The sequence below is a fragment of the Nelumbo nucifera genome, chromosome 4 (assembly GCF_055504915.1).
Source record: "Nelumbo nucifera cultivar China Antique chromosome 4, China Antique-T2T, whole genome shotgun sequence".
Classification (NCBI taxonomy): domain Eukaryota; kingdom Viridiplantae; phylum Streptophyta; class Magnoliopsida; order Proteales; family Nelumbonaceae; genus Nelumbo; species Nelumbo nucifera.
This window is the reverse complement of record NC_142652.1, coordinates 86,667,343-86,680,528: the sequence shown is the minus strand read 5'-3', so window position 1 is coordinate 86,680,528 and position 13,186 is coordinate 86,667,343. Positions and strand designations below refer to the sequence as shown.

General features: G+C 38.0%; 1 protein-coding gene across 1 annotated transcript; it reads left to right on the top strand.

Annotated features, from left to right (window-relative positions):
* The first annotated feature begins 10,356 nt into the window (after positions 1 to 10,356).
* LOC148800813 (uncharacterized) lies at positions 10,357 to 12,965 on the top strand. Its single transcript, XM_088903305.1, has one exon. It carries the CDS (start codon positions 10,492 to 10,494, stop codon positions 12,736 to 12,738), a length of 2,247 nt encoding a protein of 748 aa, XP_088759431.1. The 5' UTR covers positions 10,357 to 10,491; the 3' UTR covers positions 12,739 to 12,965.
* The last annotated feature ends 221 nt before the right edge of the window (positions 12,966 to 13,186 follow it).

Below are 13,186 nucleotides of genomic sequence, written 5' to 3'. Positions count from 1 at the left end.
TGAAATGATCTTTCTATGTTGTCTTGGGACTGAACTGCTAAACAAGATTTGGGATTTTGAGTAATTCACTCTTTGACCTGAAATCTCTTTGAATTGCTGAATGATCTGACTAAGAACCTTTATTTGGTTCATTTCTGCTTTGCATAAGAGGATACGATCATTTGCAAACATCAGATGGGTGATGGGAGATTCATTTTTGCAGATTCTTACCCCCTCAAGTAAACCATTATGTGAAGCCGATTGGAGAGTAGTGAATACCTCCATTCAATTTCAATGTTGAACAGATATGGAGATAATGGGTCACCTTGACATAAGCCCCTCTATAAATCGAAATGTTCAAAAGACTCTCCCCTATCTTGATTGAGAAGGATGGGGTAGAGATACATTGATATATGAGGTTGGACCATTTCTCTGGAAATTTCATTTTCAGCAAGGATTATTTAATGAATGTCCATCCCATTCTGTCAAAGGCTTTGGACATGTAAATTTTCAGAGCAATGTAACCATTCCCCTCTTTTTGTAGGTATATGGAGTGAGTAATTTCCCTCACTAACAGAATATTGTCTGTGATTTGCTTGGCTTTTAGGAAGCCAACTTGTTGAGGAGAGATTAGTTCCTGTAAAATGGGTTAGAGTTTACTAACCAACCATTTGGAGATGATTTTATACAGGACATTACAAAGACTGATGAATCGATAATCTGATGGGATTGAAGCTGCAACAAACTTGGGGATGAAAATTATGTTGGTATTGTTTAGTTCTCTTGGGAGGTGTTCTAATTCAAAGAAGTGAGTTACCAACTAGAAGATGTCATCACACAGTAGGTTCCAATAATGTTGGTAGAAATAAGCAGTGAAACCATTTGTACCTGAGGCTTTGTGAGGGTGCATTTGGTGAATGACATTATGCAGTTTTTCAATGGTTGGGTAGAGATCCAACCATTGAATTCTGACTAGTACCCGTCTATTCTTTCCAAGACTTTGGACATTCCTTGTTGGCCAATGGGAACCTTGGTAGTCTAGATCGGACAATTGAAACTTATTAACAAACTCTCTCATGTGTTTCGATAATTTGGATTTAGTATTTCTAAAGTTTTTTTGGTCATGGACCTCTGGAATGTTGTTCATATCACTCATTTATCTTCCCCAGGAGAGTCCATTTTCTGTGTTGTTGTTGAGGGTGGCCATAGAAGAGGATAATTTGCCATGGGTGGTTTAGTGGTAAGTTGTCATCTTTCATGTGGACGAAGTTGCTCCCCGAATGTTCCAAGTGAAGGAAGATCTAGGTTGGATGTAGGCTGACATCATCATTGGGTTCACCTGTTGCAAGTCCACCATTGTATTTGTGCCCATTAATGACTGATTCATAGTGTTCATTGACTGTAGTGCATGGTTTGGAGATGGGCCCAACCCCATGTACTGAAATGTGTTAATGTGTTAGCAAGCTCCTCTGACTGAAGCAGAGGACTTTCTCTTTCCAGTGTTGATGGTTGTAGTTTTTCTGGAGAGCACTTTATGAGTTTACCTCTTTTAACCACTAGGGCATTGCTTTGTTGTTTTGTCCGGAACTGGTTTGAAAGGCCTGCCACGTTTCCTCTGTGTGTCCGTCCATACTCCATGGCACCGATGTGCCCTTTTTAGTCATGTAAAATACATATCTGATGGTCGTGCTTCCTGAGTTTTCGAGCCATGAATCCCATTGCGTTGGTGCATGTGGGCTACGTGGTGGTTGTTGTTCAACAGTTGTCGGTAGTTGCTTGCCCTCCTTTGCATGTCGAGTCGGCTCAACGGGTTGAGTCGGTGAGGCACGTTCCAGATTCTTCGTCGCCGATGTCCACACCGGTTGGTTTCAGTGTCCTCCTCTTCACTGTCTTCATCTGATCCAAAGTCACTGTGCTTGATTATGCAAGGAGGTGGTGCTGTAATGATTGATTTGTAAACAAGAAGATTAAGCAGCTTGTTTGATCTTTATTCCGCTCGAAGCCATTCACCAATGGTTCTCTCTTCTAAGAATTTTTTCTGATCTGGGATGGAGGAGTTTAGACGTTTGCAATTGTACAATATTTTTTTAGGTACAACTAGAAGCTTACAAATATTAAAACTATAATCATTGGTTCACAAGAATAGTATTAACATCACCAAATGCAAGGTGAATACAATACAAACAGAGGTAAATTAAGAAGTAGAGAAAGGAAGAATCACCAAATCTGAATTGGAGTGGGATTATTAATTTCAACACTTAATATCATTAAGAACGGGCTTGAAACATCTCCGAACTTAGCCTTAAATAGAACAGAAAAATCAACTCACTTCTTCTCTTCTTCACAAATTTAAAAAACCCAAAAAAAAAACCTTTTTCTTTTGGCTTTCACTATAAGGTTTTTTTTTGAGAACAAATAAAAATAGAACGAACCCCACATATAGACTGGACCCACACCCAACAATTGGTAAGAGAATGAATCTCCCTGTATATAGTGGTTGTTGAAGGTCCACTATTATTCTTTTCCTCACAAAAACACCTCTTTCGAGCTGACCCGTGTTGATTTTTGGCTGGTCTCGAACAATAGGACTTGTGTACGTAACGTGCGAGAAAGTAGATACTAGTGGATCTACAACTAGACTTTTTGCTTCCAAACTTTTCTCTCATTCCTGTGTACGAGTCCTTCCATTCTTTGAGGAGAATCCAGCTAGTATGGAAGAACCAGGGTCCGCCTTCTAAAGCATTCGTCCTGTCCTTTTTCTCTTGGGAAAGGCATTCAATGCTGCCTCCTTCGATGAACTTCACTTGGATGGAGGAATGGATATTCCAAAGCTTTTTGACATGATTTACAAGAGCTTCTTCAGACACCTGTTAGCGTGGAAAGATTCAACCCTTTAAAGTTAGTTTAGTTATTTTAATGGCCTCCTCAATGGGGTCAAAAGAAGGTAGTAAATTCCATTGGAGGTAATAGCTCACGTGAACAACAGTAGCACGGGAGGTTTGTAGAGAAATAATAAACTATAGGCACTGTGGTGAGACTCGGCAAAAGTGAACCTAATGAGACCTTCTAGGTGAGCGAGAAGAGATGTTGCATGGTAAGATGCAGAGGGTTAGGGATTGATTTTGGGTAATTTCTGACTAAGAACGATCAGGGAAGATGCAAGAATACCTTTCAGGTTACAGACGCGAGGTCGAGAAATCTGGAGAAGCAGCTAGTTGGGATTTGGGAATGGTTGATCAAAAAGGATTCCAGCCACATGGGTTACAGTGGTCACCTACTCAGTACCCACCATGTGTTTGATAATGTTCCCCATAGACTAGATTCTGTATATTTATAGCTATTACAAAATATTGGTTGACATGTTTGTCTATGCTTCAACACAGCCCTACCGAAAATAGCTCTGAAAGAGAGGAAGGACGGTGGAATATGATGTCAACGAGTAAGGGGCAATTTGATAACATTGAAGTGGATGAACCAAGTGGCTTATTGATTTATTAAATGATCAAAAAATATTAAGAAGGTTATAAGCTCCTTAATGACTGAATTTTTTTTTATCACTAAAACAACTTAACATTATAAATTAGTATCCAAAACACAATAATCCACCAAAAAGGAAGGATAATAACCCTCCCACAAAAGATCCCAAGTAAAAGACTTTTCCGGTTGGTGCATCTTTTTATGCGAGCTGTTGGTTTTTTAGAATGTTTTCGTCTTTTTTATTTAGAATGTTTTCATCTTTTTCTATTTGGTTGGGAAAAGATCTAATCACTAAAAGTCATTGCATCGAAAAAATGCACGAAGTTCATTTTGGGCGATTTTCAAGAAACTCCAAATGGAGTTTTTCATTTTTTTTTTTTCAATTCGTCTTCACACGGAAAAACAAACCAAATGGTATTTAGATATAATACAAAAGCTCACTATGTCTTTTGACTATCAAAACATCCAAAAGATCTTTTAAAAAAGATTTGCCAAACGGTCCCTTAGCCTCCCTAGCCACAATATAGGCAGGCATAGATAGAGTTCTATTTACATAAACAAACTTAAAAGACTTCTTCAAAGAAGAAATTTTATCGAGCAGGTTTAAACAGGATCAAGAAAGATTAGAGAAGCCAACATTCAAAGGCCTTCACGAGACCACGACAACTTCACAATCAATCTTGAGGAGAAGATCCAAAAAAAAAAAAAAATAAACATGACCCCAAACAAAAACATGAGCCTTCCATACGACACATATAACAAAGAGCTCAGCAACCATAGCACCATCTTGAATTACACAAGACCCACTTGAAGTAGCTAGAAAAAAACAGTTAGTATCACAAGAACCAAGAGTTAGGGAAACAACCCCCCACATGAATCAATTGGTCGATATTAAAATGCTTACCCTCAAAAAATAATTTATTTCTAAAATGCCAAATATAATAAGATCCAATAGCCAACCAAGATAAAACATATAATTTATCTTCATGATTACAAAAAGAGTTTGAAATATTCATAACCAAGAAACAAAAAATCATTGGTGTCAAGCAAATCAACCCTGAAACCCCAAACCCCAAGGAGACAAGAGCCAAACAACCCTAACTAGGAGTTCGCATCTGTGCCCCACAACATCCCACAACACATCTCCTCCGTGTATTGGGAACATCTCCCAATGATGACATTATCATTTCAGGTATTATCATCGGGAAATGTTCCTAATACACGACCGAGATGTACTATGGGACGTTGTGGGTTACAGATCTGAACTCAACAACTGGACATTGGAAAAACAAATGAAAAGCATTCTCAAAAGGAGCATGACAAAAAAAAACACAAGGAAAAGAAGAAACAAAGCCTCTAATAAAACAGACCCAACAGAGACAATATTTTGAAGGACTCTCCAAAGTATAAGTTTAAACCTAGGAAAGATAACCAATTTCCAAACTTCCCCGATAAGACTAAGGAGAGTTAAATCTAATCTAACCACATGCTTTTCAAAGCAAGTTTTGGGTGACCAATAAACAATCTATATAAATATATTAACCTGAAATGTGTACTAAGGAAAGCCTGAGAATTCCATAAATGGAATCTAACAGTAACTTTTACCTTTTTTTCTTTAGAAATTACAAGAATGCCACATAAAGACAAACTCCATTATGTGATTGACTTGTAATTTTCCCTGTGTTATTCGAAAATTATATGACTACCACATATAAGACAAACCTTCTAACTTGTAATTGTCTCTATGGTATTTGAAAATTACAAGACTACCACATGTAAGATAAACCTTCCAACTTATAACCTTTACATTTTTCTTTAGAAATTACAAGAATGCCACATAAAGACAAACCCCCTTATGTGATTGACTTGTAATTTCCCATGTGTTATTCGAAAATTACATGGTTATCACATATAAATCAAACCTTATAACTCGTAATTGTCTTTATGGTATTCGAAAATTATAAGACTACCACATATAATACAAACCTTCCAATTTAATTAACTCTAAGGCATTCAAAAATTATAGGAATGCCACATATAAGATCAATTTACTCTCTTTACAGCAATGCCTCTATGATATTCGAAAACTACAACAATGCCATATATAATTACTTACGATTATTCCATCCTACAAAATAAAATGGCATCCCTCTTCTCTCTCACTTAATTCTCTCTCTCCTCCTATTCTTGATCTCAACTTTTATTTATTCATTTATTTTTTATTATTATCTAAGCATTTATTTATTTAATCAAATTAAATAAATTATTTTAAATCAATAAAATAAAAGACATTTGACATTAAGAGAAAGATTTTAATAGATATTTATTTATTTATTAAATTAATTAATTTTATTATTATTATCTAAGAATTTATTTAGTTAATAAAAGTAAATAAATTATTTATAAATCGGTAAAATAAAGGAGATTTGACATTGAAAGAAAGATTTTAATAGACATTTATTTATTTATTTAGAAATAATTTACTAACAAACTATTCTCTCCCCTTGAGCCCAATATTTAGGTATGGTTGTCAATGGTCAGGTTTGACCCAACAAATCGATGGACTCGAACTAACTGGGTTGGTTCTAGTTCCAAGAACTATAACCAACAGGTCGATTCTAGGTCTTGATATAGGGTCCCAATTACTATCGATTTAGAACATATATAATGTATAATAAATTATATATATACTATACATATAATATATAGAATATTTAATATATATTATACATAAATATTTATTTTTTATTTATTATTATTGGGTTTGTCAAGTCAGACCTGATTGTCTCGAGAATCGATCGATTTAGTTCCAGTCCAAAAATTACAAACCCTATCGGGTTTGAGTCCAAATCTGAGTCCTCAACATTTCATGTTGGATCGGTTTTGGTTCCGATCCAAACCCGAACCATTGACAGTCCTATATTTAAGGCTACCAATAGGTAGGTTTGAGCCCAATATTTATGGGGGGACCAAAATGTAAGTGGAATGGGGGCTATGGCTTCCCTAGGTCCCCTTAAACTTATTCACCGGTCATGCCGGAATGTGACATTTGCCTTTATATCAATTGAACATATTCAAATCCAAGTTTGAGCATGACCGGACCATCAGGCCTAGACCTATTCATAGGCCACGCTAGGCTTTGCGTTTATATCAGTAGAACATATTCAAGGCCAAGCCTGAGCATGACCAGACCATCGGGCTTAGATCTCCTAAGCCCGACCCCCATATAAAGCCCAAAGCCCAACCCAGAAATTGAGAAAAAAGATTTGTATTCTTTATTTAACAACAAAATTGATTTATATATATTAAATTAACTTCAAAATTTATTTATTTATTATTTTATTTTATTAAATTAAATATATTATTATCCATAAATTTCTACTTATTTGAAGTAAATATTTTTTTCTTAAAAATGATTAATTAAAAAATTTACCTTTTGCAAATTTATTTTTTCCTATACAATAATTTAGCTTTTGCAAGCCCTGATGTCATTTGGCATAACTTTAGGTGATATTTTCAAATGTCACTAAAAGTTGCAACTAAAAACACCAGCTGATTTGTAGTGTTGCTTTTGATGACGTTTACAAACATCGCCAAAAAGTTAAATGCTTTTTTCATTTATTTCTTTTTTAGGTGTCTCAATATTCAATAATTTTACATCACCTATTATCACCTGTTTTTCCCTTAATTTGTCGCATCCATCCATATAAATATTCATTTGAAAAAATAAATACAAATTAAACTTCAATATTATAATTAATGGAAATTTGTTTACAATTAAACATTTGTGTTTAAACAAAAAATGCATAAAAAAAACAAGAAATATCATTTCAAAATTAAAAGATTTTCACTTCCCTTTCGCATTGATTTTCTCCTCCCTATTTGTTACACATGCATAAGAGGATCCCATGCCTGGTTGTTGGATGTCATGAAAAAGATAAAATAATGATGTTATTTTTTTATACCAAAAAATATGAAAGTATGAAAATAAAGCTAATACATATCTTCCTGGGTTTGATAATGGAGCTGCATGATGGGGATGGAATAATCATCTCCATGTGGAATGGGATCGCTTTTTGACCCATGGCTTTGCACAAAAACATATGAAATAAATAAGAAAAAAAATCTTAATCATCACATAAGATAGATCTAAAAAATACACCAAGGGGGCATTTCCAAACGTGAGCAAAAGTGCAATGTTACTTTTAGATTGATCATCCAAACACGCAAGAATGTAAATGGGTGTAAAAGCTGGTTCCCTTTTAAAAACTCCAAGGCTGTATATGGAAACGATGCAAATAAGTGTGAATGCAAATATGTAGAGTGTAAAATGGTTCATATAAATTGTAAAGTTGGGTTAGTTTTGGACCGACAAATTTACCTTCTTACCAAACAGACTTTTAGCAGTAATGGATGCAAACACGAATTCCAATAAAACATACAATTTTCTTTATCAAAAGCCCTCTTGAATGTAAATTTACTTTCTTTTTTATTGATATACTTTTACATCCTATCATCAATGTAAATATACATTGGAAAATGTATTTTCTATCATTTGTCAATGCATAAATGTAATGTTGCCAAACATAGGTAAAAGTGAACCTGGGTGCAAATTTACCCTGAACCGGAATTTACACTCCATTTGCATATCGTTTCCAAATGCAACCTAAAAACTAAAAATCTGACCATTGTTAAACTCCTTGGTATGGATTTGTATTTACACCACTTCCAAATACAGCCTATGGGCCTGATGAAAATAGCTTTTTGTTAGTTGGATCATTAATTAATTATGGATAATTAATCAATATTTTCCACACAATTTGATTCATGATTGAAGATGATGGGTGAAGCTAGTATATCATGAAACTGAAACAGGGGTATCTAAGTACCCAACAATCAACCTCTTCGATTCACAAATCAACCAAAATGTGGCCACGGCAACCCCTTACCATAGGTGCTATGCTCGGCTTAAGTCCAGCCCATGATCTCCCTACACAAGATGGCAAATCAACATGGAGACCAAGGTTCTAAATATCGACATACGTCGATACACTAGTAGGGCATATCAGCCTGTATTGGTGATTTTTTATGTTTTATTTATTTTTTTAAAACCAGTTCAAAGGGGTCGGTTTAAGTCTCGGTTTTCTTCTGAACCATGGTCTGACCCAATACAATTCCTATAGGGTCGCATCGGGAAACTCCCGACACGATATATATCAGTACTTTGAACCATGATGGAGACATTTTTTAAGACAAGATGAATTTCTTTCTACAGCTATTTTATAAGTAGCTTTGAGTGCTGTTATTTTATCTACATCTTCCAACCCTATAATTTGATTCTTGACCAAAGCAGGCAACTTCTTGACAAAAATATACCCATAGAGATTAATAATATTGATGGTGCGCGATCTGGTTGCTCCTAGTTGGAGGGCAGTTCGGACGTCGAGTGGTTTGTCGAACTACAAGATGAACGAGACTTAGACGATCTAGGGTGGTTTACCCGGTGTGATCACTCCAACGCTTAAGTCAATACTTAGTGAGTGCGAGTTGTAAACTTGATAGCAAGAGAGCTAGAATGCAAATAATCGTGTGTACCTTGTGCCATTGGAGTTAGTGCCTTTATATAGGCGTTATTTGGTGTGGGCTTCACGCTTTGCGTTTGAGATCTCTAGGAGGTCGTGCCTAACCGGCCTGAAGTCCTCGAAGGTAGCCGTGCATGTAGACCAGTCTTCATGCCTTGCTCGGTCTCCTTCGAAACATTCGGTACGGGGGCCAACTTCCGAGAGACATGGGAGTGACTTGTCATGCATGTAGAATTGGTCAGCGAGCACTTATCGCAGGTCTCCACCTGGACCTCAATTAGGTCGATAGGCCCTTGAGGGAGGTCGCTCCTCACGTTGACATCACTAAGGCTGGTGACGAGGTGCTATAGGTCGGCCCTGGCGAGATGCTGCTAGCTGCCCTAAGTTGTGGTCGAGGTCGCCAGGTTGGTGGCGAAGATGAGTCATGATCTGGAATTCCATCACTTTGGCTAGGGCAAGTCATTGCCTAGGTGGTGCCTGAGTGTCATCTAGTTGTTCCGAGATGCCATATGTCATGATGTCACTGGAGGGCCAAATCCGCCCTCATCAAATATGATTAAAAAGTGGTGTTTACAAAAAAATATGATTAGAAAGTGGAATAAAGAATAACAAAAAATTATTATTTACTACTGGAATAGATTACAAATTTATAAATTTAATTAAATATTTAAATTAGGTTAAAATAATTTAAATTTTAACAAACAAGGAAGAAAAACTAAATAAAAATGACTAAACATTTAATAATTAATACAAATGTTAGAAAAGAAATTTAATAATAGAGGGAAAACCATATATTTAAAAAAAAAAACCCTCAATAATTTCAATGGAAGGGAGGACTGAGAATTCAGATGGACGCCCCACAGTACATCCTGACCGTTTATTAGTAACATCTCCCCATCACAAGTAATGCACGCTGAAATGTGCATGTGGGGCGCTGAATCTCGCGAGGACTTAGGACACAGGACAATTCGTACGGCCTGGAGCAATTCCAACTTCCAACGACTAAAATGGGCCCCACCGACCAACCATGTGTTTTTCCCGAAGCTCCGAAAATAAATGCGTTCAGCAAAGACGGGCCCCACCGCTGCCTGAAAATCTTCTGATGAGAATATCTAAATTCTAAATCTAAGTGTGCATTGGGAACGTCATTAATCCCAACAACCTACCTTCTGGAAAATAATCTGTTTCGTCCGATCACGTCGGACCAACCGTTCCCGTGCTTCAAGGATTCACTGAGAGTTTCCAATACACCGGGAAAGTCCTCGAACGTTGGGTTTAGCATTTAAACTTTTGAAAATGACTCTCACTCCCTCTTATCTTCAACGCCTCACTTCTCCACCAGAAATATAGAAAACAGAAACCCTAGCTAGAAAACCCTTACCTCTCATCTCTAAAGTCCAATCCATTCGCTTTTGTCGTTCCTCCTTCGCAACTCGAACCAGTAATATATCAAATGGCGAAGAAGAAGGCCTCGAAGCAAGAGAAGCCTCCTGGAGATCTCCCCCCGTCCCTTGAAGAGAAGAAGCCTCAAGAAAAACCTCGTAATACCGCGGAGGAGGATCCCTCGGAGAAGCTCGCCAGCTTGAAATCTCTTAATGCTCTTCTCCTAAAAGAGACTGTCGAGCGCAGGCAACAGGTCGACTCTCTTCTTCAGTCCAAGGAGGCCCTTGAGTCGGAGATATCTCGCTCGGCTGCCCAGAAACAGACATTGATGGCCGAGAAGGAACTCTTTGAAGATGAGATGATAGCTGCCGAGATCGAGCAGCGCCTTACTCTGGTTTTCGTCTCTTCTCAACTCCACCAACAAACGGAGCGGCTTAAGAACCGGATTCGGAGAGAGGATGAAAAAGTGAGCGCCGAGAGTGCTGCTCTCAAAGCTAAGATGGAAGAAAATGTCAGAGATGAGGAGAGACGGAGAGAAGCTGTGGAGATGAAGTTGACACGACAGCAGAGAGATCTGGATCAGCTCAGTGACGATTTTTACAGGTATAGGGAAGGAGCTAGTAAGGATATCGATTTGAAACAAAAGGAAGTGGATCAGTTGAGGTCGATCGTGGAAGACCTTGAGAAGAGCAATGAAGAGGCTCGTGACGACATTCGACGGATACAAGTAGAGCGCGATGGTGTCCTGGGAGAGAAGGAAGAAATGGTGAGAACACTTGGAGAACTAAAGAAAGCGATTACTGATGTTGTTAGGGAGAGGGATCAGATTGAACGGGCCAGGATTGATGGAGACCGTGAGATTGACTCATTGAAGAAATCTGTAGAGGCTCTCACTGCAGATCTTGGTCGTGAGAGAGATGCTTCTGATCGTGTCCTTCTTGAGAAAGATATGATTCAGAAGGATCTTGATATCCAGAAACAGGTGGTAGAAGGTCTGAGGTCGGAACTCCTTCAGCTGGAGAAGAACTATGCAGAGACTCAAAACGAGCTCCGGCAATTACAGACAGAGCGCCAAGGACTACTGGAAGAAAAGAAGGAGAGAGAAAGAGGCCTTGAATGTTTGCTAAATGACAGGGACTCTTTGCAGAGAAGGCTAGAGGAGTCATCACGGTTAGTTGAAGATACGGGGAGGGAGATCAGAGGACTTGTTGCTGAGAAGGAACAGATCGAACAGGAGAGGACTAAGCAGGCGGCTACAATAACTGAATTGCAGAAAGAAGTAGGCGAGCTCATTTCTACCATATCCAGCCTAAGAAAGCAGGAAGAGAGTCTGCAACTGGAAGTTTCTGAGCTGAGGAAAAGGAACGCTGATGCTTTGGAAAAGCAGGAGCACTTAAGAGAGGAGTTCAATGCGGCAGAAACAAGTATTAAGCAGTTAATGGAGGAAAAATCTTCAACAATGAGAAGTTTGGAGGAGTCCTTGCAGCAATTAGAGGAGCAGAGAAGAAAGATGTTTGAGATTGTTAAAGAGAAGGCTGACATAGAGCAGGTGAAGATTAAGCAGGAAATTGAGATTGCTGAACTGCACAAAGAGGCGGGTGAGCTTAGGGCCACTATATCCGAACTACAAAGGTCATGTGACGACCACACAGAAAAAAATAACCAACTCCAGCATGAGGTTATCAGTCAGAGAGATGCTTTGGAGCATATTACTGTTGAGAGGGATGATGCCATGAAGGAGCTTGGGCAGGAGAGAAATGTGGCATCAAGCTTGAGGATTGAAATTGTGGGATTAGAGAAGAACTTGAAGGATACCCAAGAAGAGCTCAAGCAGATAATCGTGGAAAGGGATAGCCTGATTGTGGAAAAGAAAGAAAAGGAAAGCCACATTGAACTGCTGATGGAGGACAAAGCGTTCATGGAAAGAACAGTGGCAGAATCTCAACAAGGTCTGAAGGAATTGCACATGAAGGTGAAATCTGCAGATGGGTTTTGTGGGAGAACCTTATCCATGTTAAAGGACACCGCAACCATGGTATGCGGCTCCCAAAGTAAAGAGGTGGATGGAAAGGGAGATTTTGTTGGTAATTCAGAGAACATTGAAGAGGAAATTAAACCATTTGTTAAGGAGCTGGAAGCGATCAAGAGGGAATTCAGAAAGAGGGAGGAGAAGGTGGAGGACATGGACCGACAACTGGAATTACTGCACAACTCTCTGATTGAGGCAAATAAGAAGAGGAACTTCTGGACATGGTTATCTTCTGCAACAACAGTTTTTGCTGCGGCATCTGTGGCCTTTCTTGTTAGGGGACGCTAACTGATGCATATTTTTTAAATATTGTTTTCCCTTTATTGGTTTTATAGCAACTTCAGGATCAAAATTTTGCAGTTCACTGAACAGTGAAAACATTGCAGCATCAAGTTTGACTCTTCCAGCTAAGAAGAGTATGTTTTCTTTTTTTTGGAGTTGCAAGGCAAGATGCCAAAAAATGTTTATTATGCTAATCTTTCTAGTAAACGAATGAATGATAGCCCGTTCACAGATTTGCTCTGATCGCTTCCTAGCAGTCTTTTCAGATGATTTGTGGTACATAGTGTTTCTTTAATTCTTTATATCAATTATTGACAGAAACAGCATGTCTGGATGCAATGTAGAAACAAGTTGCTAAATTTGAATCCAAAATATACTCAAAATAGAGAGAATCATTTGCTTCATCCTGAAATGGCATGATGCTTCCATTGATAACTGGAATTTGCTCCAGATT